Source organism: Piliocolobus tephrosceles, chromosome 1 (genome assembly GCF_002776525.5).
Source record: "Piliocolobus tephrosceles isolate RC106 chromosome 1, ASM277652v3, whole genome shotgun sequence".
Taxonomy (NCBI): Eukaryota; Metazoa; Chordata; class Mammalia; order Primates; family Cercopithecidae; genus Piliocolobus; species Piliocolobus tephrosceles.
This window is the reverse complement of record NC_045434.1, coordinates 210707132-210731140: the sequence shown is the minus strand read 5'-3', so window position 1 is coordinate 210731140 and position 24009 is coordinate 210707132. Positions and strand designations below refer to the sequence as shown.

The window sequence follows — 24009 nt, the reverse complement described above, 5'->3', positions numbered from 1 at the left end:
AATATAGACATGAGCCACTGCACCCAGTCCGCAGGTGTGGTCTTAACGTGCTACAGCCTTGAACTCCTGGGCTCAAGCAATCCTCCTGCCTCAGCCTCCCAAGTAGCTGGGACTACAGGTGTGTACCATAGTGTCTGGCTTGGGTTAGAACTTAAATGTAAAAAAACCCTGTAACTAGTATAAGAAAATATAGGTTAAAAAATAACCTCAAGGTGGAGAGGGCCTTTCTAAATATAAAACCAAAGGAAGAGGCCAGGTGCCATGGCTCATGCCTGTAATCCCAGCACTTTGGGAGGCTGAGAAGGGCGGATCACTTGAGGCTAGGAGTTCAAGACCAGCCTGGCCAACATGGTGAAACCCTGTCTCTACTAAAAATACAAAAGAGTGGCCGGGCACAGTGGCTGTCACCTATAATCCCAGCACTTTGGGAGGCTGAGGCGGGTGGATCACAAGGTCAGGAGATCGAGACCATCCTGGCTAACACAGTGAAACCCCATCTCTACTAAAAATACAAAAAAAAAAAAAAAAAAAAAATTGGGCATGGTGGTGGGCGCCTGTAGTCCCAACTACTCGGGAGCCTGAGGCAGGAGACTGGTGTGAACCTGGGAGGCAGAGCTTGCAGAGATTGGGCCACTGCACTCCAGCCTGGGTGACAGAGCGAGATTCCATCTCAAAAAAAAAAAAAAAAGTTAGCCGGGCATGGTGGCACATGCCTGTAATTCCAGCTACTCTGGAGGCTGAGGCAGGAGAATCACTTCAACCTGGGAGACAGAGTATGCAATGAGCCGAGACTGCGCCACTGCACTCCAGCCTGGGTGACAGAGCAAGACCCTGTATCAAAAAAAACAAAAAACAAAAAAAACACACAAACAAACCGACCACACAAAAACAAACCAAAGGAAGAAACTTTAAAGGATTAAAAATTTGGTAACTTCTAACTTTTAAAAATGCTTGTACAGTCGTCTCTAAGTAGCCATAAAGGATGGGGTCTAGGGCCCCCATCGGATACCAAAATCTGCAATACTCAAGTGCCTTATATAAAATGGTGTAGGCTGGGTGTGGTGGCTCATGCCTCTAATCCCAGCACTTCAGGAGGCCAAGGCAGGAGGATCGCTTGAGCCCAGGAGTTCAAGACCAGGCTGGGTGACACAGTGAGTGAGACTTTTGTCTCTAAAAAAAAAAAAAAAAATTACTGCTTTTTTTTGAGACAAGGTCTCGTTCTGTCACTCAGGATGGAGTGCAGTGGCATGATAAGGCTCACTGCAGCCTCATTCTCCTAGGCTCAAATGATCCTTCCAAGTAGCTGGGCTTACAGGTATGTACCACCATGCCTGGCTAATTTTTTTGTAGAAATGGGGTCTCACAGGCCAGGTGTGGTTGCTCATACCTGTAATCCCAGCACTTTGGGAGGCTAAGGTGGGTGGATCACTTGAGGTCAGGAGTTTGAGACTAGACTGAACATGGTGAAACCCTGTCTCTACTAAGAACACAAAAATTAAACCTACATGGTGATATGTGCCTGTAATCCCAGCTACTTGGAAGCTGAGGCAGGAGAATCGCTTGAACCCAGGGGGCAGAGGTTGCAGTGAGCTGAGATCTTGCCATTGGCACTCCAGCCTGGGTGGGGAAAAAAAAAAAAAAAAGAGATGGAGTCTCACTATGTTGCCCAGGCTGGTATTGAACTCCTGGGCTCAAGTGATCCTCCTGCCTTGGCCTCCCAAAGTGCTGGGATTACAAGTGTGAGCCACTGCACCTAGCCAAAAACAATTTTTTAATAAAATGGCACAGTATTGTTTGTAACCTATGCACAACCTCCTTTATACTTCAAATCATCTTGAGTACATATAATACCTAATACAATGTGAATGCTATACAATGTAAATAGTCATTCTACTATATTTCTAAAAATTTACATTTCTTATTTTTTTTATATATATATATTTTTTAATATTCTATCCATAGTTGACTGAATCCACAGATGCAGAAGCTACGGATATAGAGGGCTGACTGTGTATCAAATACCAAACCAAACCAAACCAAATCAAAAATTAGCAACATTTAAAAACTAAGTTAATAGGAAATTTGTAATATATATAAAAAAGACAACTATCTTTAATTCTTTAATATATAAAGAATTCCGGAGAAATATTAAACTACTCATTCTAACTCTGTGAACTTGTCTTGCTCACCCATTTCATTTTTGTTAGAAAAGTCTGGACATGCTCTACAGCCAATCACAGCAAAGAAGAGCCACTGTGTGCGCATGAACAGACAGAAGGGCCATCCTATTGTGAGTGGGGGATCCAGGAGAGCGCAGGTCTGCAGGGCCCCAGTGGCCTACCTCAGAGCTGGGGCTTTTCAGCCACAGCAGCTTGGCCAGGTCGTCCCCAGCTGTATTATTGACGGCATGCTCAAACACCTCCACCTTCTGCATCAGAGTCAAGTGGTCATAGTCCGGAGCCATCTGCATCAGGACACAACTGTTCAGTAAGAGAGCAGCCTAAAACATGTAGTTTGAATCCAGGAAGAAACAAGTCTTGGGGTCCAGGCAGAGCTGAGTTCTAACTTCCCCATCACAGCCAAAGGAGAAGGGAAATAAGAACGTGGCAAAAGGAGAAACGAAGTGACCACTCTAACCTGATGACCACTGGAACCTCAAGGCATAAGGGAAAAACATGAGACCTCACCTCAGTATAGGCCTTCTGTGCAGATGAGAGTACTGGAGGTTTCAAGCAACTGTTCAACAAGCAATTCTCTTTCTTATTACTTACACATCTACTAAACATTATTTCTCCATACGGCCAGTGCTTTGTATACATTAGTAAATACATGGTGCCGAATATTTATCTGTCTAGTCTTCCCTAGGATGGTGAAAACAGTTTCTCAGCTTAAGGGTCCTTCAGTTTCTTAGAAGGTTATTTGCTTTAGGACTCACTTTATTAAACCTTCTTCAAAGCTGATTCTCTCAAAGAGATTTTTCAGTGACAGACATACAGAGAGGAATGAGAAGAGCAGCACTACGGAGATTCCTTGCTATGGAAGGGGTACTGGTTCTCGTGCCCACATCACATACCCGCAACATGATGCGATGCTCGATGTTGAGAAGGATCTTCTTCTTCTCCCTGTAGTCCCGGATGAGGGCGTGCAGTGTGTCACAATGGGGCACCCAGCCAATGAGGCCTGAGTTGGTCGATAAAGGGATGACGGCATATCTCTGGATGCTGGCGCCCACAGAAAAGCAAGGTTAGTGTACCGTAAAGAGAGTATAACCTTGTTCAGCTAGGGACACAGGCAGACTATTTTTTTTTCTTTTTTGAGACAGAGTCTCACTCTGTCGCCCAGGCTGGAGTGCAGTGGCGCAATCTTGGCTCACTGCAATCTCCGCCTCCTGGGTTCAAGCGATTCTCCTGCCTCAGCCTCCCGAGTAGCTGGGACTACAGGCACATGCCACCATGCCCAGCTAATTTTTTTATTTTTGGTAGAGACGGGATTTCACCATGTTGGCCAGGATGGTCTCAATCTCTTGACCTCGTAATCTGCCTGCCTCGGCCTCCCAAAGTGCCGGGATTGCAGGCATGAGCCACTGCGTCCAGCCCTGACTATTTTTAATGAGCCCCCGCTGCACCAGGCTGGTGTGGTGTGTGTTGAGGGACGCTTTGTGAAGAGTAAGGCATCATAGAAAGGCAGTGCACTGATGGTGCAGTGAAAGCAACACGGGTCTCCTCAACCTGCCCAACTCATGGCTTTGGGGGAACAATCAAGTGACTAAAGTGCCTCTCAAGTGAATTCTCATGGTCTTAACAGGAAGAGGAGTGCCAGAGTATGGACGATGGGAAAGGTTTGGCTTTCATCCCACAAGGGGTGAGACCCATCCCATCTGCAGACTCTCCTGTCTACCTGCCACAGATTGCTCCCTGCTGGATTCTTTGGAGGTTGTTAAAGACATTTCCCAATGAGAATACCCTAAAAACTCTGGAAGAACTTGGTTATAAATTAAGTTACACAATTTTATAACTTAATTTTTTATTTTTAAAACATTTTTTAAAAATTTACTTTTTGAGACAGGGTCTCGCTCTTACCTAGGCTGGAGCACAGTTGCACCATCACACTGTAGCCTCGACCTCCTGGGCTTAAGTGATTCTCCTGCCTCAGACCCCTGAGTAGATGGGACTACACTGTGCCCAGCTAATTTTAATTTTTTTTTGTTTGTTTGTAGGGACAGGGATTACAGGTGTGAGTCACTGTGCCCAGCCTATTTTTATTTTTAAATTTCTTGAGAGAAAGGGTCTTGCTCTGCTACCCAGGCTGGAGTGTAGAGGCACAACCTTGGCTCACGACAGTCTTGACCTCCTGGGCTCAGATGATTCTTCCGCCTCCATCTCCCAAGTAACTGGGACGACAGGCATGAGCCACCATGCCCAGCTGATTTTTTTATTTTTTGTAGAGACAGGGTCTCACTTTGTTGTCCAGGATGGTCTTGAACTCCTGGTCTCAAGCAATCCTCCTGCTGTAGTCTTCCAAAGTGTTGGGATTACATGTGAGCCACAATGCCTGGCCACTTAATTTTTTTTTCTTACTTTAATTAATTTATTTTTGAGATGGAGTTTCACTCTTGTTGCCCAGGCTGGAGTACAATGGTGCGATCTTGGCTCACTGCAACCTCCGCCTCCTGGGTTCAAGCAATTCTTATGCCTCATCCTCCTGAGTAGCTGGGATTACAGGTGGCTGCCACCACGCCCAGCTAATTTTTGTATTTTTAGTAGAGACAAGGTTTCACTATGTTGGCCAGGCTGGTCTCGAACTCCTGACCTCAAGTGATGCACCCGCCTGGGCCTCCCAAAGTGCTGGGATTATAGGCGTGAGCCACCGTGCCTGGTCACCTTTTAATTTTTTTAAAATAAATAGTGATGGGGTCTATGTTGCTTAGGCTGGTCTTTAATTCCTGGGCTCAAGTGATCCTCCTACCCCGGAATCACAAAATATTAGGATTATAGGTGTGAGTCACTGTGCCCAGCCTTCTTCTTCTAAAGAGACAGTCTTGCTCTATTACACAGGCTGGAGCGCAGTGGTGCAATCACAGCTCACTGCAGCCTTGAACTCCTGGGCTAAAGTCACACCCCTGCCTCAACCTCTGGAGTTTCTGGGACTACAGGCATGAATTAAAGTGCCTGGCTCCCTAATTTTAGTTTTTTTGTTAAGGTATAATACATGACTCCATGAGACAAATGTAGGAGAAAACCGGAAGACTTCTCAAATTGTTGCCATTTCAGGGTTTCTGAATACCTGAGGTTTTTCCGAAGAGATGTTGGGTCATTGGCCAGAAGGGTGTTAACCAGGCCGAAGAGCTGCATCACACGCTCATCCTGGCGCAGATCTTCATGGCCTTTTAGAAGGAAAACAAACTCATGCCCGTTGCTGCCTGTAAGGAACAGTGGGAGCGGTAAGTGTACATCAGAGGTCCTCAGCTCTTCAGCTAAGAGCACCACTGCATTCAAGAGATCCCACAGACTACATATGCCTTACTTAATCACATGTTCCTCACAAAATGAAAAAACAATCCTTAGAATTGATGAAAAGAGTGGCTTTGCCTTTTATGGTTCTCAATGACCAATGTTGTTCAAATTAAAACAAAACAAAACCAAACCTGTTTTTGAGGACCAGGAATGGTTAGGCACGGAAATGATCATTCCTGCTTTGTGACCCACTCTGTCCTCTGTTCTGAGAAGCCTGACTCCTACAGGCTGCATCACCTGGGATCCCACCTGGGCATGGCCAATGGTAGAGGGGCACTGGCAAGAGGTCAAAGGATGGGTAGAAGGAGAGGTCAGGATATGTGCCCGCCACCACCAGCCTGGCCCCAGTTCTAGAAGCCACCACACCACTCTCTCTGGGCCGCAGACTCTGCTAGATGGCCTCTCCGGCATGGTGATGGTTCTTGCTGGGCTCCTTGTTCTTCCAGTTCTGGAGTGTGGGGGTGCGGGCTGAGTAACAATTTCTCACTTGTACTTGTTCATTAGCACTCCTTGTTGATTCTGTTAGCTTTGTTCACAACTCTGGAAACAATTCCTTTCTTAAACTTTCTTTAATTAAACACCCCAAGAACCAGCCTGACCCACATTTTGGTATCAGAAGACAACAGCCCATGCAGAGACAATCACCTGTGGACCATGATTAATTGGTGTTGGTGAATAATCACTGCATTTAAGAAACATTAGCATTATTAAGATCGAGAGGTGAGGCCGAGTGCGGTGGCTCACACCTGTAATCCTAACACTTTGGGAGGCCGAGCTGGGCAGATCACCTCAGGTCGGGAGTTTGAGACCAGCCTGACCAACGTGGTGAAACCCCATCTCTACTAAAAATATAAAAATTAGCTGAGTGTGTGGCGTGCGCCTGTAATCCCAGCTATTAGGGAGGCTGAGGCACAAGAATTGCTTGAACTCAGGAGGTGGAGGTTGCAGTGAGCTGAGAGCATACCACTTCACTCCAGCCTGGGCAACAGAATGAGTCTCTGTCTTGGGGGAGGAAAAAAAAAAAGTGAGAGGCAGCCGGGCACGGTGGCTCACACCTGTAATCCCAGCACTTTGGGAGGCTGAGGCAGGCGGATCACTTGAGGTCCGGAGTTCAGGACCAGCCTGGCCAACATGGTGAAACCCCAACTCTACTAAAAATAAAAAAATTAGCCAGGCGTGTGGCACATGCCTGTAATCCCAGCTACTCAGGAGGCTGAGGCAGGAGACTCACTTGAACCTGGGAGGTGGAGGTTGCAGTGAGCCAAGATTGCGCCATTGTACTCCAGCCTGGGCAACAAGTGCAAAACTGTCTGAAAAACAAACAAACAAACAGCGAGAGGCCTCAAAGTGCCACCATAGCACTCAGGCCTCCCTAAAACATCCCCCATAAGTAACACTCTACCCCAAGGGAAATTCCAGAGGCCACTTGCTTAACAAATCTCACTGTGAGAATCCACTTGTTCATTTTACACAATCATTTACCACAGAGGCTATGATGGTTAAAAAAAAAAAAAAAATTCAAGAGCCAGAAGCCCCCTTTTCAGAGGAGCTAGCAAATTCCCCTCTTGCACCCAGCTGCCTCCTTCCTGGCCTCATCAGTCCCCAACATCTGCCTTCCACTGTTACTTCTCTGCCTTTGTATGCTTTTGTCATTCCCTTTGTGTGTGATCATGCTTGACATAAGCCCAACTACATGAATGAACTAAGTCCTGAGGACATAATAAGAAATTTGCTTGTCTTCTATTTTCCTTTCAATGAGCATGGGAAAGATGTAGCTATGATAGGTGAGTAGTGGGAATGGCAAGCAGTAATTTCAGAAGAGGGAAGGGGTCTCAGCCAGGGTAGGAGGGAGAAGCGGGTGACAGAAGTGCACAATGGTCCTTACCCATAAGTGTCAATTTCCGGGGCCTCTGCTTGGATGTGATGACTTGCAAAGACGGTGCTATGGACTGAATGCGAATGATTGGCTGGTTGGGGTCATATGTTCCTGGCACAGCCAATTCAAGGTCCCGGCACATCAGAAGTTTTGGGGAAACATATTGCAGCTCTAAGGATGTGAGCTGTGAATAATTACCAAAGGATTTAGTGTTCTGCCTCCAGGGAGGAATTTAAATACAATTTAACTATTTTTCAGTGGATTGCTAATAACAATTACTTGTCCCAAAGCAGAAGTAAAACCAGATGCTTTGGAATGAGTGTTAGAACATTCATAGACAGTAAAACAGAAAGGACTATAATGACAGTTAACCCTGCCAGGAGCTCCTACCTGAGGCAGCTGCTTTGAGATTCGTCGGAACACATGATAATAGAGGTCCCAGGCTTGAGTGAGGTCCTTGACATTCCCTGATTTCATGTACTTCCTGCACCACTCTTGGGCCTCCATTAAATCTCGACCATAGGCCTGAGAGGGAAAGCAGGTACATTTTCAAGTGGTTAAAGTCTCAACCAAGCCAGGAAGCAAAATCCCCAGGCTGACTGCAAACATTCCTCAGGAGCCCGCTGTGGACTGAGAACACTGGCAGGGCTGGAGAAAGCGAGAGCAGAGGTGCAGGCCTCCAACCCTGGAGCTCCCAAACCAGCAGCATGGCTTACAGGGAAGGGTGAGAGGAGAGACGAGATGGCCTCTTGAGAAATCTTGGGCTTTTCCAGTTAAAATTCAGGAGGGTCCCTGTAACTAATTTCTGGTGTTTTATGCTCTGTGACCTCCATCAGAGCTCGTTTTATTAGTCTGACAAAGGCCTTGGGTCATGTCCTTTCATTTTGTAAAAACTTTTCTCATTTCATTTTTTTTAGTGGCAGAATGTTTCCACAGGGTTATGTCCTTCCGTGTTTTTTTACCCCATACCTGATTAAAGGATGTCTCCTTCAGAGTCTGGGGGCCCCGTTCCATCATAGCATGCAAGGGCTCCAGCACCTCAAACATGCCTTTCACGTTCCTCTCCCCAAAGTACAAACGAGATGCCTCTTCCAGGCCTTCGTGCCACATCTCATGCCACAGGATGGCCACTCGGATCAGCTCCTCGCTCACCTGAAGCCAAGAGAAGGAGAGAAGAACCAAGAATCAGCTAACCTCAGAAAGGTCTGTTTTGGAGACACAGGAGGTACTCTTTCCAGCAGTCAAAGGGAGTGCACAGCACCAATGTGAGGAAGAAAAACAATCCCACTTGCACCCACCAGCTAGGTGACCAGGGTCTGTGGAACCCCACAGTGGCTCCAACTCACCATCATGGCCTGCTGGACCAGGGTGTTGCTGTGCTCACACATGTTCTTCAGAATCTTGTTGGCTGCGTTGTGCCGGGCTGTCGTGGTAGACTTAGAAGCCACTGTCAAGGGGTAGATGAGGGCCTGAGGGAAAGACAGAAGGAACATCTATAAAGGAATGTGGGTTGGGGGAGAGCTGGTGTGAATTTTAAGGAGAATGACAAAACAAGTGGTGAGTGTGACATTAACATCTGCTTGAGGCTACCAGGAAGGGGCTAACTCAGTCTTGGAGGGAACGCTTTCTTTTCAGCAAGGCTCCCGGGCCCTCTGGGATGGCTGGCTAGACAGACCCTCCTGGGCCAGGATGGAACACATGACTCCTAGTTCCTGTGCTTGTGTCTCCAGGGTAGCTTTTGGAAAGGCTGACCACCAAACCAGTGGTTAGAAGAGAAACTGCTCAGGGTCTCCACGTACCTGGGGGTGGTACCGACCAATGTCTGTGAGAAGCTGGTGAATGAGACGTCCCACCAAGGGTCTGGGAGTATCAATTCTTGCAATGAGCTGAGGTATAACCTGGTATTCAAAAAGACACAGTATGTAGCATATGAGACTTGAAACAACTAGTTATTCTTCTAGGAAAAGATCAATTATTGTCACTTGTTTTGGTTGACACTCTGAAATGGTTCATTCCCCTTCCCTTTAGTTTCTAAAAGAAAATAAAGAAAATATGGACCCTTGACCCTGGGACTGAGCCCTACTTCCTTAGCACTATATTAACACATGCTGCCTTGCAACGCTGAACAGAGAATGCTTGTATGAGGAGACACACAGGAGAGAGACTTGGAGCCACCTTCACCTGTAACCGAGTATCCTCACCTGTAGCCAGGTATCAATCTGGATGGCTCGCCCCCTCCAGAAGAGAGAATCAGGGCCACCCTTACCTGTAACCAAGTGTCCTCACCTGTAGCCAGGTATCAATCTGGATGGCTTTCACCCCCTCCACTAAGGCCTCATTGACATCTGGCCAGTGACCATAATCAAACCATAAGGTGAGAACTCTGAAAAAGAAATGAGAAAGTCATAGAAAATTGCGTTTCCCAGTTTTTGCCTGTCTGTTTTTAATCTTTAAGGCTCCCGAGAAGAGATCTGGCAGGGACTCCAACCAGTGACTCTCAAATGTGTTTGCTCTCCCATGGGAGCAGGTGTCTGTGATGGGTGGCAGTGCTCTTGACTGAACACCACAAGAATCACCCTGAGCAAATGAGCGTTTCATCCCAGGTCACCGAGGGGTCACCACAGTACGTATGCAGACATCAAACAGACGAGCCAGGATAACCTTTAGAGAGCCACAAGTCTGCACATAAATAAGAGTCGCTGTAGGGCAGAGGCAACAGGGACACCTGCCTCTTAGCTGGCTGGAGATCCTCCAATGAAGGAGGACATGGACCTTGTCACCTTTACCCTCTGGACTGCCTGATTTGGGTCGTTTGTTTAGACCTCTCCATGTTGCTGAGGGATTTTAGAAATACTGTGACTTCAACAGGCAACGGGTGGTCAGAAAAAAAGAAATATTGTGATTAACAAATGAGTTAATAGTCTCTACATAATAAACCACACATGGAGAGTTCTCGCTCCACTTCTCCTCCTCACTCTCTGTAGGTTTCACCCACACAGGTGGGGCCCAGTCAGCTGTTACTCTTCAAACTGCAGTGCAGAAAAAAGGCACATACACCCATCTTGAGTGTCCTCATCAGGGTCAGGAAGGGAAAGAGGACTTTTACGTGTGACTTCTATGTCCTGCCATTAACATGGCCTACCAGACTTGCATCCTCCCCTTCTCTGATACCTGAGTGTGTCCTGGAGGTTGTTGCCTCGTGACAAGGAGATGGAACGGAAGAAGCCCTGGACGGCAGGCACCGTGTACATCAGGAGGGTTTTGGACAGATCCTGTTGGAACATACACGTGTTAGTGACACTCTTGCCTCAGCTTTCTCATCTGTAAAATGGGCGTAACAGCATACTAATAGTACCTACTTCAAAGGGTGGTTATAACAATTAAATCGGTTAATGCATGAAAAAGCTTTAATCATTACCTGGCATACAGCAAAGACTCAATAAATGGCAACTGTATCATAACTGTTATTATCTGGGGCTGACAGGGGCTTCCTGAACGGGTGGGAGGAGGTGGGGCTGAGGCTCTGAACACTCTGATCTCTGGGCCTGCCAGCTGCCCTGGTGCATTCTGAACTGATGGCCCAAGGAGAAGGGGAAGAAGTGGAAGTGGAGAGAAAAAGGCAGAGGATGGACCTCCCAAGCCCTATCCTCAGAGTGGACCTGCGGCTGTGTACAGCCACCCACACACAGGTGCAACATGTAGAGAATGAGCTCATCCACGGGGAAGCTTGACAAGGAGCTTGTTCTTCAAAGCGTGGAGGCTGCCTCAGCTCCCCAAACACAAATATCCACACAAAGCCCTGTCTCAGGCAGTGCTGGATGGCAGACAGGCAGTATTTTCCAGCTCCACCTGGCACTTCAGATACAGCCTCAGGTACCTTTTAAGCTTAACAACGGTTCCATTTCTCAGAGAGCCTGGCACCTTGGTTGGTTGTTAATAAGGAAGAAGGGAAGGGTACCTCAGTGACCTTCTTCTGCAGCGGCGATGGGGTGGGGCTGTTCTCAGTGCTCTCGGCCTCACTCTCACTGTTGCTGCCCTCGGTGCTGGCAGTGGTGGTGGCAGTAGCGGCCGTGGTGGCGGCAGTGGTGGTGTTGGTGATGTTAGCCCCGCTGGCATGACGCAGTTTCTTCTTCTCGTCGCGGGCTTGGTTCTGATGTTTGTAGTGTAGCACAGCTTCGAAGTTCATCACTGCCCACGCATGCCAGGCCTGGTTGGGGAGAAAGGCAAGGACAGACATCGGAGCTGTGACCAACAGCAGGGCTCAGAGGAGTGCAAGGTAAATGCTGAGGAACAGCTGCTCCTGCCTCTTCTCTGTGTCCATAAAGCAAACACTTCAAGGAGACACTCAGAAATGGCTGTTTTACTAAATTCAACATGATCCACTCACTTTGTGGAGCACTAACTATATAACGTACTGCTGTCACTGCACTGCGAGAAGGGCACAGCAAGAGGAGCAGGAAAGAGCTCTTGCCTCAAGGGATCTCCTGGCCTCCTAGGGGAGCTCACACACAAACCTGAAGACCTAGGTACTCTGCAAGGCGCAACGGGAGTAGCAACGACAGGGATTTGGAAAGCTTTGTCAAGAAGAGGGATTTGGGGTAGGTCTGGAAGAGAGGTGCAGAAGGGCAAGGAGGGAAACAAGAGAGCAGTGGTGGGGACTACTTGGCAAGGGGGAAGAATAAGGCCAGAGATGCACAGATTAGTTCACGGGAAACAAGCCCATGGATGTGACCTTACTGCGCAGGAGATACACGCAGGCGAGGAGTGACAGCGAGGCCAGCAAAGCATGCCTGGAGCAGGCACGGGGCTGGCACTTTCACCCAGAAAGCAGAGCTGCACTGGATATCAAGTGTACATTTAGGGGAGAGCAGAAGCGGCAAGCAGAAGTGGGGGCAAGCAGCAGTCATCGCAGTATTTCAGGGGAGCAAAGTCTTGACAGGTCACCAGACAGTGGACAAAGGAAGACATGAAGAGCATAGGAGCATGGTGGAGAAAGAATCTCGCCCATCCACCTGGTCCCCACACCTAGCCCATGGCCTGACAGAGAACCAGTGCTCAATGCTTGATGGACGAATCCCTGGTGCTTATTTGGATAAAGGAATACTCCTCTCTGTGGGGTTCTGAGCGGCAATGACTCTACAGCGTACCACTGCTTGGTTTAGCGAGCGTGAGGCAGAGTTTGCTTCCACTCACGGTAACTCTGCAGTGACAGTAGGACACTACATGACCCATTAATAGCTGAACTTTCTGAATAATCAGGAAATTCGTTTGTATGCCTTGCCAAAAACCTTGAACACAGGTGTGTCCGTTTTCTCATCTAAGCAGAATAGACTGATCACAATTAACCTTTACTTGGTGAGTAAGAATTCTACAATGACCCAGGTTTCAGTTTTTCCATACCTTCATTTATTCACCGAACATCTCTTGTATATCTGCTATGTGCCTGGCAATGACCTGGGGTCAAGGTGAACCAGACAAACAGTCCTGGCATGCACACAGGGCCATGACGTTGATGGTAGAACACATTATAAAACCAAAGGGACCCACATTAGGAAATGCTTTTAAAAACTAAAACTAAAGTTCCTGAAACCAGCTTTTCTCTTGTGATATGCTTACTTCCTAAAAGCTAAATGAAGAAAAGTAACTCTGGTTAGAATGCAATTCTGATTAATAAGCTTCCAGCTAATAGTGTTTACTGGATGTATTTTCCAGCTTTGGACATGCAGCTTTGGACATTCATGCAAACCAGAATGAAGCATGCCTAAACAAAGGTAAGATACGTATTATAAGTGCTTCTGCAGTCCTCAGATGCAAGTTTAGATTTCAGACGGATTAATTCACAAAGTATTGGCAAGACAAGGAAATACTGGAAAGACATCAATGATATCTGCCACACCTAGTTACCAGGAAGCCTCTCAAAAAGAAATGAGCATGTGTGTTCTCACTAAAGACATATACTTGCAAAAATCACCCCTCCATCAATCACATCTTTTATAAATTTTCTAATTCTGTTTATCTCTTTCAAAAGTTTCCTGTAACATAACAGGATGTTACTTGGATCTTTCCAATAAAAATAAAGAAAGTTAAGTTCTTAGCTGAGGAGCAGGCAAGGATGGAAATCAGAAAAATGCTGAGCAGGAACAGATGACCCAAGGGAAGATGACGCTCCAGAGATTAACCATGTGTCCAGATGCTCCCAGGAAAACAAGCAGCTCAGAATCTATAAGACAGCAGCAATCCCCAGCACCCCACACACCTAATAATTGGTGTAACAAGTATTTCTCACAATAATTTTTCTGTATTAATTAAACTTGTAGGGGGAAATGCAGGCTCCCTGGGCCTGTGACTGACAGACTCCAGGGACTCAAGAAGCAAATTAACAGCATCAGCCTAGCTCCACAGAAGCTCAGCTGTAACCACGAGCACACAGGAGGACATGAGCAAGCCAGCCAGGGTGCTGGGTCTCACAGGCGGCCCTGCTTCTGATCACCTTGTACCAGCTGCGGTCGTGCTCGGTGGCAGCGCTGTAGTACTGCAGCACTTTGGGGATTGTGCTCTCGTTGATGCCCTGTAGATTCAGCTGCCACTCTCCAAGTTTCAGGAAGCATCTGGAAGCAGAGAAACAAGCCCACATGATGCTCCCTCCTCAAAACAGCCCTTGTAAGAGGGCCACGAATTGTTAAGGGGACACTGAAGCCCTTCTAGTATTTCCTCTTGTTCTCAGGAGGCAATGTGAAGGAGTCAGCAAAATTTTCAGCCATATGGAAGAAAGAAGATGGGCTTTTGGAATACATTTTTTTTTTTTTTTGAGACGGAGTCTTGCTTTGTTGCCCAGGCTGGAATGCAGTGGCATGATCTCAGCTCACTGTAAGCTCCGCCTCCCGGGTGCACGCCATTCTCCTGCCTCAGCCTCCAGAGTAGCTGGGACTACAGGCGCCTGCCACCACGCCCGGTTAATTTTTTGTATTTTTAGTAGAGATGGGGTTTCACCGTGTTAGCTAGGATGGTCTCGATCTCCTGACCTTGTGATCCGCCCACCTCGGCCTCCCAAAGTGCTGGGATTACAGGCGTGAGCCACCGAACCCGGCCTGGAATACAATTTTAAGATATCATCTTTCCATCTTGACCTTTGTCTCTCAATGACAGCATAAACCAGGTACCTGGTACAGATAGGTCTACATGGACCTATCTACCCCAAATCCAATTTTTGTGGGTGACAGTTGTTGAGAGTTACTTCTCTTATTGCTATATGGCTTCTCCCTTACTTTTCCCTTCCCCTCCACTCATTGAAATGAGCTTAGCCCACATTTACTGACTGCTACTATATTCCAAATGCTGCTCGAAATGCTTGACATTGTACTCTTTGCATTAATCTTCACACTACTTTACACCACCCTAGGAAATAGAAACTATTACTGTCCCTTTTATATTGATAACTGAGGCACAGAGAGGTTAAGTCACTTCTCTGAAGTCAAATATCAAATCTGCAGCATAGGGTGGCACAGTGGCTCACACCTATAATCCCAGCACTTTGGGAGACCGTGGAGGGAGGCTGGCTGGAGCCCAGGAGTTTGAGACCAGCCTGGGCAACATTAAACTTGTAGGGGGAAACGCAGGCCTGTTGTTTGTAGAGACCTCATTTCTACAAAAAACTAGCCAGTGTGGTGGCACGTGCCTGTAGCTACTTGGGAAATTGATGTGGGAGGATTGCTTAAGCCCAGTAGATCAAGGCCATACTCTAGCCCGTGTGACAGAGCAAGACCATCTCCAAAAAGAAAGGCAGCATATCTGACATTTGAAAACAAGGACTCTAACTCTAAAGTCAGATGCCAAGAGAACAGTACATGGGTGCTCTTGGGCTGCTGAACTTAAGAAAGCAAGTGGCAGAGACTTTGGAGCAGCATGATTTGGTGGTTGCCTGGGATCCCTAGTGGTTGCCTGGGATCCCTACTGGAAAAGGAAAGAGAGATGTTAGCAATCAGCCACCCAAGAAGCCTTGAACTCCTCCTTGCTGCAGAAGCTGCTGGGATGACAAGGCTGGAATATGACTTGCCCCAGCAGTAGGGACCTCACCGGGCCATGAGCTTGTGCAGTTCCTGCTTATGCTGCTGGTCCTCAGTAGCGATGGCATGCTGGGCCTGTTGCTGCATGGTCTGGACAAAATGCTGCATGTGCTGGAAGGCATCGATCTGTAACAGGACAAAGGCACAGAAAGCCACTTGGCATGTGGCCCAACTTCAGAGGAAGGGAGCTACTGTTCATCTGATAGGCACATGAGTCAACCCCTCTCCAAAGAGAATACCCTAAAGCACAGGATGACGACCCCATAGGACAGAGGACCAGGGCGTGATGCTGGGAGAGGCTGGGCTTTTCAAAAATATTCATGACTTATTCAACTCAAGTCTTGGCTCTCCTCTGCCAACTATAATTACCAGTTTTATAAGCCTTGGCAGTTTCATGCCTGGCTACCCCATATAAAAATTCCTATGAAGTAATTTGAAACAACTGCTTACTTCACTATCAATATGTTACCCTTGGGGATATTAGGCTTTTGGGAATTGTTTCAGGCTAATAAAACTTTGGTATTTGTTTACAACACCAGGGTACCTTGGACAGTCCAGCAGAGCAAAAACTATAGATTTAAAAAATCATATAGCACCCAAATAAGAACACAGATTTGGGGTGAAGACCCTCATGCATTCACATGGACCAGGGAGAAGATATCAGCTCAGCAGACATCTGGTTGAACAGGGTGACTTAGGGACAAAATCTCCAGAGCACCCTAAAGCACCTAGATCTATTTACACTACGGGCTTTATACAACGTGAGCAGAGGACACGTGAGTCAGGAACAGACAGTTGAACTGAGGAAGAGCAGAGACAGAATCACAGATCTGGGACTACCGTACAAGCCCGCCACATCCAGTCGAACCAGCATCTTGATAAGTAGGGTCCATATCACTTTTAAAGGGAAAAACAAATATTTTGTTTTTTCTAGAGGGGGGAAAAACCCACAAAGAGAAACAAAAATAATAATAAAGGGCTTCAAGGATGGAGATAGAATGTACAAACCTCAAAAGCTCAAATGGAAAAATGGCAAAATCTAAATGTGTTAACACAGGGAAAGGAAACATTATATGAGAGAATGTGAAAAAGAGACAGTGTGTTCTGTGCTGCAGAAGAAGGAAAAAATCAAGACTTCAGATAAATAATAGTTCTCCTTATGGTAAATCAAATAAGAGGTACTTTTGTTTGTTTTAAATAAAAACATGTTAGCCAGGTGCAGTGGCTCAGCACTTTGGGAGTCTGAGGCCGGCGGATCACCTGAGGTCAGGAGTTCCAGACCAGCCTGGCCAACATGTCAAAACCTGTCTCTACTAAAAATACAAAAATTAGCCAGGTGTGGTGGGGTGCACCTGTAATCCCAGTTATTTGGGAGGCTGAGGCAGGAGAACTACTTGAACCCGGGAGGCGGAGGTTGCAGTGAGTCAAGATCGTCCTGGGCAACAGAGTGAGACTGTCTCAAGGAAAAAAAAAAAAAAAAAAAGGCTGGCGTGGTGGCTCATGCCTGTAATCTCAGTACTTTGGGAGGCCAAAGTGGGTGGATCACCTAAGGTCAGGAGTTCGAGACCAGCCTGGCCAATATGATGAAACCCCGTCTCTACTAAAAATACAAAAATTAGCTGGGTGTGGTGGTGGCTGCCTGTAATCCCAGCTACTCAGGAGGCTGAGGCAGGAGAATTGCTTGAACCCGGAGGCAGAGGTTGCAGTGAGCCGAGATCACACCATTGCACTCCAGCTTGGGTGACAAGAGCAAAAGTCTGTGTCAAAACACACACACACACACACACACACACACACACACACACACCACAAAAAAACACGTCAGTGATGATGGTCTTGAAGAAAATGAAACTCCCTAGCTTGGGGACCAGGACGATCCTCAGACGCTTTTCAATATAAGGAATTAATTGGCATGAAGAGATTGGGTTAACCCAGAGCCAGAATGACATGACAAACAATTGATCAAGCAGTTAACCCACTGTATGAAGACAGGGCAGGCACACAGATGTTCCAACACTTAACACCTGTCTCCCTCAGACGTCTGTCTTCACAGAGATCCATTACTCACCACCAGCTTTGAAAAATGAACTACATTAGTATCCCACACTTCGGAAGTGATAAATTTTCCTTTAATTTTAATTTTTAAAATTTAATTGTTTATTTCTTTAGAGACAGGGTCTCTCACTCTGTTACCCAGGCTGGAGTACAGTGGTACAATGATAGCTCACTGCAGAGTTGAACACTTTTCCTCAAGTGATCCTCCTACCTCAGCCTCCCAGTAGCTGAAACTACAGGCACACCCCACCATGGTCCAGTTAATTTTAATTTCAATTTTTGGTAGAGATGAGGTCTTGCTATGTTGCCCAGGTTGGTCTCAAATTCCTGGGCTCAAGCAGTCCTCCCACCATGGCCTCCCAAAGTGCTGGGATTACAGGTATGAACCACTCTTTAGTTTTTCTTTCTAGGAGAACTACATTGACCCATCTTAAATCTGATTTTTTGTTTTGTTTTTTGAGACAGAGTTTCGCTCTTGTCACCCAGGATGGAGTGCAGTGGCGTGATCTTGGCTCACTGCAGTCTGCCTCCCAGGTTCAAGCGATTCTCCCGCTTCAACTTCCCAGGTAGCTGGGAGTACAGGTGTGCACCATCACACCCGGCTAATTTTTGCATTTTTAGTAGAGACAGTGCTTCACCATGTTGCCAAGGCTGGTCTCGAACTCCTGACCTAAAGTGATTCACCTGCCTCAGCCTCCCAAAGTGCTGGGATTATAGGTGTGAGCCACCACACCTGGCTTAAATCTGATTATATGTATATATATATAAAAAAAAGAATTGGGAGGCAGTAGTAAAAAAATCCATCACTAAAAAGGTGATAACTCAGTGTGATCATTGCGTACGTCACGCAGGTAAGGAGCTAAACCAGGAACTCTGACGCTAGGTGCTTTTCAGAGCCCATAAGCTACCTGCATTAACAATTCAGACGCTGGGTTTAAACTCTTTGGTGGACTTAATACGGAGCTGAACAAAATATAAACTGCCAAAGCTGGGGAGGCTGGGTTTTAAGTTTGGATTTGAAGCTCAATATTTCATTTATCCAGCATAAGAGAATCCAATATCTTTCCACTGTATAGTACAAGGCAACTTATTTTCAAGGAATTGGAAATTTTCTATTTAAAATTTGTTTTCTCCATCCCCAGGAAATGAAAAAAGGGAAAAGTGATTCTTTCCCTCTTATAAATGAAGGACCTGTCACTTGGAAGAAGGGGCTTCTCATAGGCCCGCAGGATTTTAGTTAGGCACAATATTCTGGTTCTAGATTGCATGGGTGGGTTTGTGGGCAAGAACAACGGCCTTGGCTCAGTGAAATTTTATAGAAGACCAGCCTGTCTCTGGATTCTGTGAAGTGTCTCGTCTAGGAAAACATGATACATATACCCATAGCCTGATGCCTTCCAGGATAACAGGGTCTGCTTTTCCCACAAATACTTCCCTTGCCTCAGGCAAGGCAGAGCATGATTCTTGTTTACAGTGGAGGAAAGGAAGGCTCAGTGAGTGTCATGATCAGCAGCACAATTATTAAGTAGTCAGTTTTCTTTGGGTAGCTCCTTAACTATGAAGATATGACAGCTCTAGTTCTGGGCTTGAAGTCCCAGCACTTTACTTTAAATAGGTTCCTAATTTTTAATTCCACCAGAATTTGGGCTACTAAGAAAGACTATTCTATGGAGAAGTTGGGCTGGGGTCTTATGTTGAAAGAAGCCACTCCTTGCTTGAGATATTACCCAAAAGACTTCTTCGGCCTGCCTTGGGCAAGACAGTCAAAGACTTGGAGACTATACATAGGAGGGAAACCAGACTATACTCAGATCCAGTACCTTCTGTTTTTCTCATTTGCCTGGAGGAGGTCAGGCTTTAAATCAGAAATGCTCTGGCCTGGGAGGCTCAGAGAGACTGAAAAATAAAACAAAACAACAAAAACAAACAAAATATCCAAGCTGCACATTTGAAGAAGGAAACTTAGGTCATTGGTACTGCAGTAAATCCCAAAGACCAGGTGCCTGGGTACAGGCTGGCTGATCCCACTCTGGGTGGCATTCACAGCCACCCTGAGTTAGTCATGTATAAAATTAGTCAATTTCTAGACCCAGTCCCCAGATCTCCTAAGTGTGCCTTCCGCAGAAACACAACTTTTATTTTATGAGACCTCCCCACACCAGAGGCTCCAGTGGGTTTTATTCCTCTCTCATCTCAGGTACCTCACTGTGGGGTCACAATGGGGAGAGAAGGCTAGTTGGGATTCCCTCTTCCTTTTGGTAAGAAGGAGGAAGGGGAAGCCAAAGCAGGTGCTGACTTTGCCTCCAGGGCCTACTGGTTATTAGTTCTCACCATCATCCAGGCAGATTGTTTAAAGAAGAAAACCCCCAAACCAGGAGCCACATCTATTTCCCAAGGGCTTGTCTGTAAATAAAGTCAGAGGAATTCTACATTGGCTTCAAGATAACTTTCCCTCCTGGTTTCAGCATTACACCCTGCATGTTATTCCTTTTGAATCCAAACTGATGACAGAACAGGGGACCAGAAGTCTGAAAAACCCAAATTGGTCTTGTGAAAGTTCCAGTCTGTGTATTCACAAATCTGCTCTTTTTTGTACCAAACAGCCCATCTTCTCTTAGGGGTAGAAAGTGTGCCTTTTCTATGTCCCAGCACTTTCTAGATACAAATACATATAACTGTGATCACATTCATGGATCAATGGTATACATGTATCTCCTCAACTATGATTCACTTTATGAAATTAGGCCAAATAGCTTCATAACAGGAAGAAACTCTCTGACATTGTGAGTAGGTGGTTTAAACACTGTTTCTTTTCTGGTCTTAAAGGGGCAGAGAGAAGCAGATCAGGCGGGCATTCTGGAGAAGGTGGTCTGTTCTGGATGCACTGGGATACAGACCTTGCGGGCGCTCTTCCACATGTTTTTCATGTAGGCATAGGTCACCTGAGGGTGAACTGTCGGCAGGGGATGGTCAAGTTGCCGAGACGGATCAACTCCCAGGAGCAACACTAAGGTTTTATGAGCAAGAGCCTTAAAAATAAGAGAGACTGGGTTACAGACAGAACTGGGCAGCCCAGGGACACCATGGGGCCCTACCTACCCATGTGGGTGGGTGGGTGTCACTCACCAGTCTGCCACTCTTGCCACACAGGCTTGCGTACTTGAGCCAGGTTCTCATGTCTTCATGAGGGCTGACCACAAGGGATCGCACCATAAGGATTTTCTGCCAGTCCTCTACGATACGCTGGCAGCCCTGGAACATTCAAAAGTGAAGATCAGATATGTCTTCTGATACATGTTTTTGAGGCAGAGTCTTGCTCTGTCGCCCAGGCTGGAGTGCAGTGGTGCAATCTTGGCTCACTGCAACCTCTGCCTCCTGGGTTCAAGTAATTCTCCTGCCTCAGCCTCCCGAGTTGCTGGGATTATAGGCATGCGCCATCACACCTGGCTAATTTTTTTTTTATTTTTAGTAGAGACGGGGTTTCGGTATCTTGGCCAGGCTGGTCTTGAACTCCTCACCTTGTGATCCAACTGTCTCAGCCTCCCAAAGTGTTGGGATTACAGGCGTGAGCCACCGTGCCCAGCCTTTTCTTGTATTTTTAATAGAGATGGTGTTTCACCATGATGGCAAGGCTGGTCTCGAGCTCCTGACCTTAAGTGATCTGCCTACTTCAGCTCCCAAAGTTCTGGGATTACAGGCATGAGCCACCGTGCCTGGCCTTCTGATACATTTTAACTTCCCTGCAAGTCATAGTCAAATCCACTGTGAAACACAAAGGAGATTTGCTGATAGAATCTAAGCTTTCTGAGGTTAAAGGCACTGTAAGTGAAATACCCTTAGGCAGTGGTCCCCAACCTTTTTGGCACCAGGGACTAGTTTTGTGGAAGACAATTATTCCACATATTGGGTGGGGGCGGGGGAATGGTTTTTGGATGACTATTCTACCTCAGATCATCAGGCATTAGATTCTCATAAGGAGCGTGCAACCTAGATCCCTTGCATGCACAGTTCATAATAGGGTTCGTGCTCCCATGAGAATCTAATGTGGCTGCTCATCTGACAGGAGGTGGAGCTTGCCTATCCCTCACCTCCTGCTGTGCCTCCCGGTTCCTAACAGGCTACCTACCGGTCCCCGGCCCCGGGTATGGGAACCCCTGCCCTTAGGGACTTCTCAGCAGTTTGAGAGATGGTATAGCATGGGTTTGGAGCTTGAATCCTGCCTCTGCCACTTGCTACCTATGTGACTTTGGGCAAATCACTTAACCTCTGACAGATCTGTAGAGTGGAATAAAAACAGTACCAGTTTCATAGGGATACGGCGAGGATTAAATAAATTAAATGACTGATTTCAATTTATTTTGTGAATGGTGAATATAATACATAATACATCTTTAACTTTAAAATTTTGTTCCGTCTTTCTGGTTGAAGATGACTATCACTGACAAAGAAATTAAATTTAAAATGTATCATTCAAAGTTCAAAAATGAATTAAATGTAAATAAGTTCAAATAACTTTCAAGTGATATTGTTTTTAAGTTGGTGGTTTTGTATGTCTGAAGTTATTAAAGCCTCAACCTCCATTAAGACTTCTGAAAAAACAAGAGACTGTTGAGATACCCTGTATGTTGGCATCTTAGATTCTTTCTTCTTCATTTCTACTTGTCTGAGATCAAAAAGTATACACAGAAGGGGAAATGCTTCATTCAGTTACACTTAGAAATTATTCTTCTTTCTTTTTTTTGACAGGGTCTCACTCTGTCACTCAGGCTGGAGTACATTGGTGCAATCACGGCTCACTGCAGCCTCAACCTCCCAGGTTCAAGCGATCCTCCCGCCTCAACTTCCTGAGTAGCTGGGACTATGGGCGCACACATCTGGCTAATTTTTGTATTTTTTGAAGAGACGGAGTTCTGCCATGTTGCCAAGGCTGGTCTCCGACTCCTGGGCTTAAGCTGTCTGCCCGCCTCAGCCTCCCAATGTGCTGGGGTCATAGGTGGGATCGCTCTTGTTGCCCAGGCTGGGGCGCAGTGGTGCGATCTCGGCTCACCGCAACCTCTGCCTCCCGGGTTCAAGCGATTCTCCTGCCTCAGCCTCCTGAGTAGCTGGGATTACAGACACGTGCCACCACACCTGGCTAATTTTTGTATTTTTAGTAGATACAAGGTTTTGCCATGTTGGCCAGCCTGGTCTTGAACTCCTGACCTCAAGCGATCCGCCTGCCTCGGCCTCCCAAAGAGCTCGGATTACAGGCGTGAGCCACCACGCCCAGCCAAGTGAACTCCTTTTTCACCCTTGTTGATAAGAAGTCAGACTCAGAAGGGGAGTTCCTGAGATCTGCTGCTTCATGGTAAATTCCATGAACCCAAGGAGCTGAACTCCACGGACATAAACTTAAAAGTCTAGCAACAATGATCTCAGGCTTTTAGCTATGATAAGATGTAGTCTGAGCCTGACTGGAGAACTCAAGGCAAGAAGAGACCTAGTGCCAGTAATGCTCACCTCTCTAACTGCCCTATGGGAGGGTCTTAGGAACCAAAGCATTGTGCAACTCCAAAGAAAAGTAACAAACATGTATTTTTCCACTACTATAATACTGGCTGCGGATTTTAATTTAAATGATTTGACCACAAAATGGCAGTTTTCTAGCCCCAGCACTTCATTTGACAGCAAGCCATCCACAAGAGCCAAATTTCCACTATAAATGTAATGCTTTATTTTCAGGTCTTGGACCACAATTTTCCATCCCATGAAGTGTGACAACAATGATTTAGAAAGTTAAAATAACAGAAAAAAGTACACTGAGTGATTGTTTTTTGTTATCTCTCACCAATAGTTAGGTCCTCCCAGATGCTGAAATAATTTGGCCTCCTGTAAGCCAAAAAGCATCTTGCTGCCTCAAGATAGGAAAGTCACGAAGGCTTAAGGTGGTAACAGTGTCCTGGACCTAGTAAAGTCAGACAGGCATCTCTCTTCCCAGGACTCATTCCATGCATCCCCTCCCCTCCAAGTCTACATTTGGATCAAGTCCCACTTGTCAGACTGTCAGAAGGTTCATTAGATCTCTGCTGTAGAAACTCTTTATTATAGGCATTTCAAAGAACTGGGGTGTGTACAAATTAAGTGGGAAATGCTTATTTGTGGAATTCTTTCTGATGCCCAGGAGACAATTTTCCATCAAAACATTCACTGGGCATTTCATAATTACTAATAAAACATGTAAAAGAACTGTATGTGCTCATTTCAGAGCCATAAATGACTGTATTCATAGATGTTCCCGTGCCCATTGCTCTCTCCTTTCCAGGGGAATGTGCCCTGAGCTTCCTAGGCAGGAATGTAGTTTGGAGTCAGAGGGTTTTGTCACAGCCTACTGAGACGCCTGAAGCACAAACTTCGATCGGTCTGAAGCGAGAATTTGGAATTAGGTAGGGATCTAGCTGAGAGGAAATGGCTTATAATTGGGGGGATGGATTATGATAGGCAGGGAGATAAATGGTTTCTGGAG

The 24009-nt window shown here is 46.3% G+C and overlaps 1 protein-coding gene across 3 annotated transcripts in view; it reads right to left on the bottom strand.

The window, feature by feature from the left end:
• MTOR (mechanistic target of rapamycin kinase) overlaps nt 1–24009 on the bottom strand; it is a 151048-nt gene that overhangs the window by 13515 nt on the left and 113524 nt on the right. For all 3 annotated transcript variants that reach the window (XR_002726332.1, XM_023191944.1, XM_023191945.2), the window contains 15 exons: nt 20634–20759; nt 20405–20536; nt 15463–15578; nt 13880–13997; nt 11348–11596; nt 10561–10661; nt 9676–9772; nt 9189–9287; nt 8736–8858; nt 8359–8541; nt 7780–7914; nt 7399–7573; nt 5284–5419; nt 3074–3221; nt 2342–2464 (listed from right to left, as the gene is read on the bottom strand). Coding sequence is in view for 2 of the 3 variants with exons in the window: in XM_023191944.1 (XP_023047712.1) it covers nt 2342–2464; nt 3074–3221; nt 5284–5419; nt 7399–7573; nt 7780–7914; nt 8359–8541; nt 8736–8858; nt 9189–9287; nt 9676–9772; nt 10561–10661; nt 11348–11596; nt 13880–13997; nt 15463–15578; nt 20405–20536; nt 20634–20759 (2061 nt within the window). In the remaining variant the exon portion in view is untranslated. The remainder of the gene's footprint in view (nt 1–2341; nt 2465–3073; nt 3222–5283; nt 5420–7398; nt 7574–7779; nt 7915–8358; nt 8542–8735; nt 8859–9188; nt 9288–9675; nt 9773–10560; nt 10662–11347; nt 11597–13879; nt 13998–15462; nt 15579–20404; nt 20537–20633; nt 20760–24009) is intronic.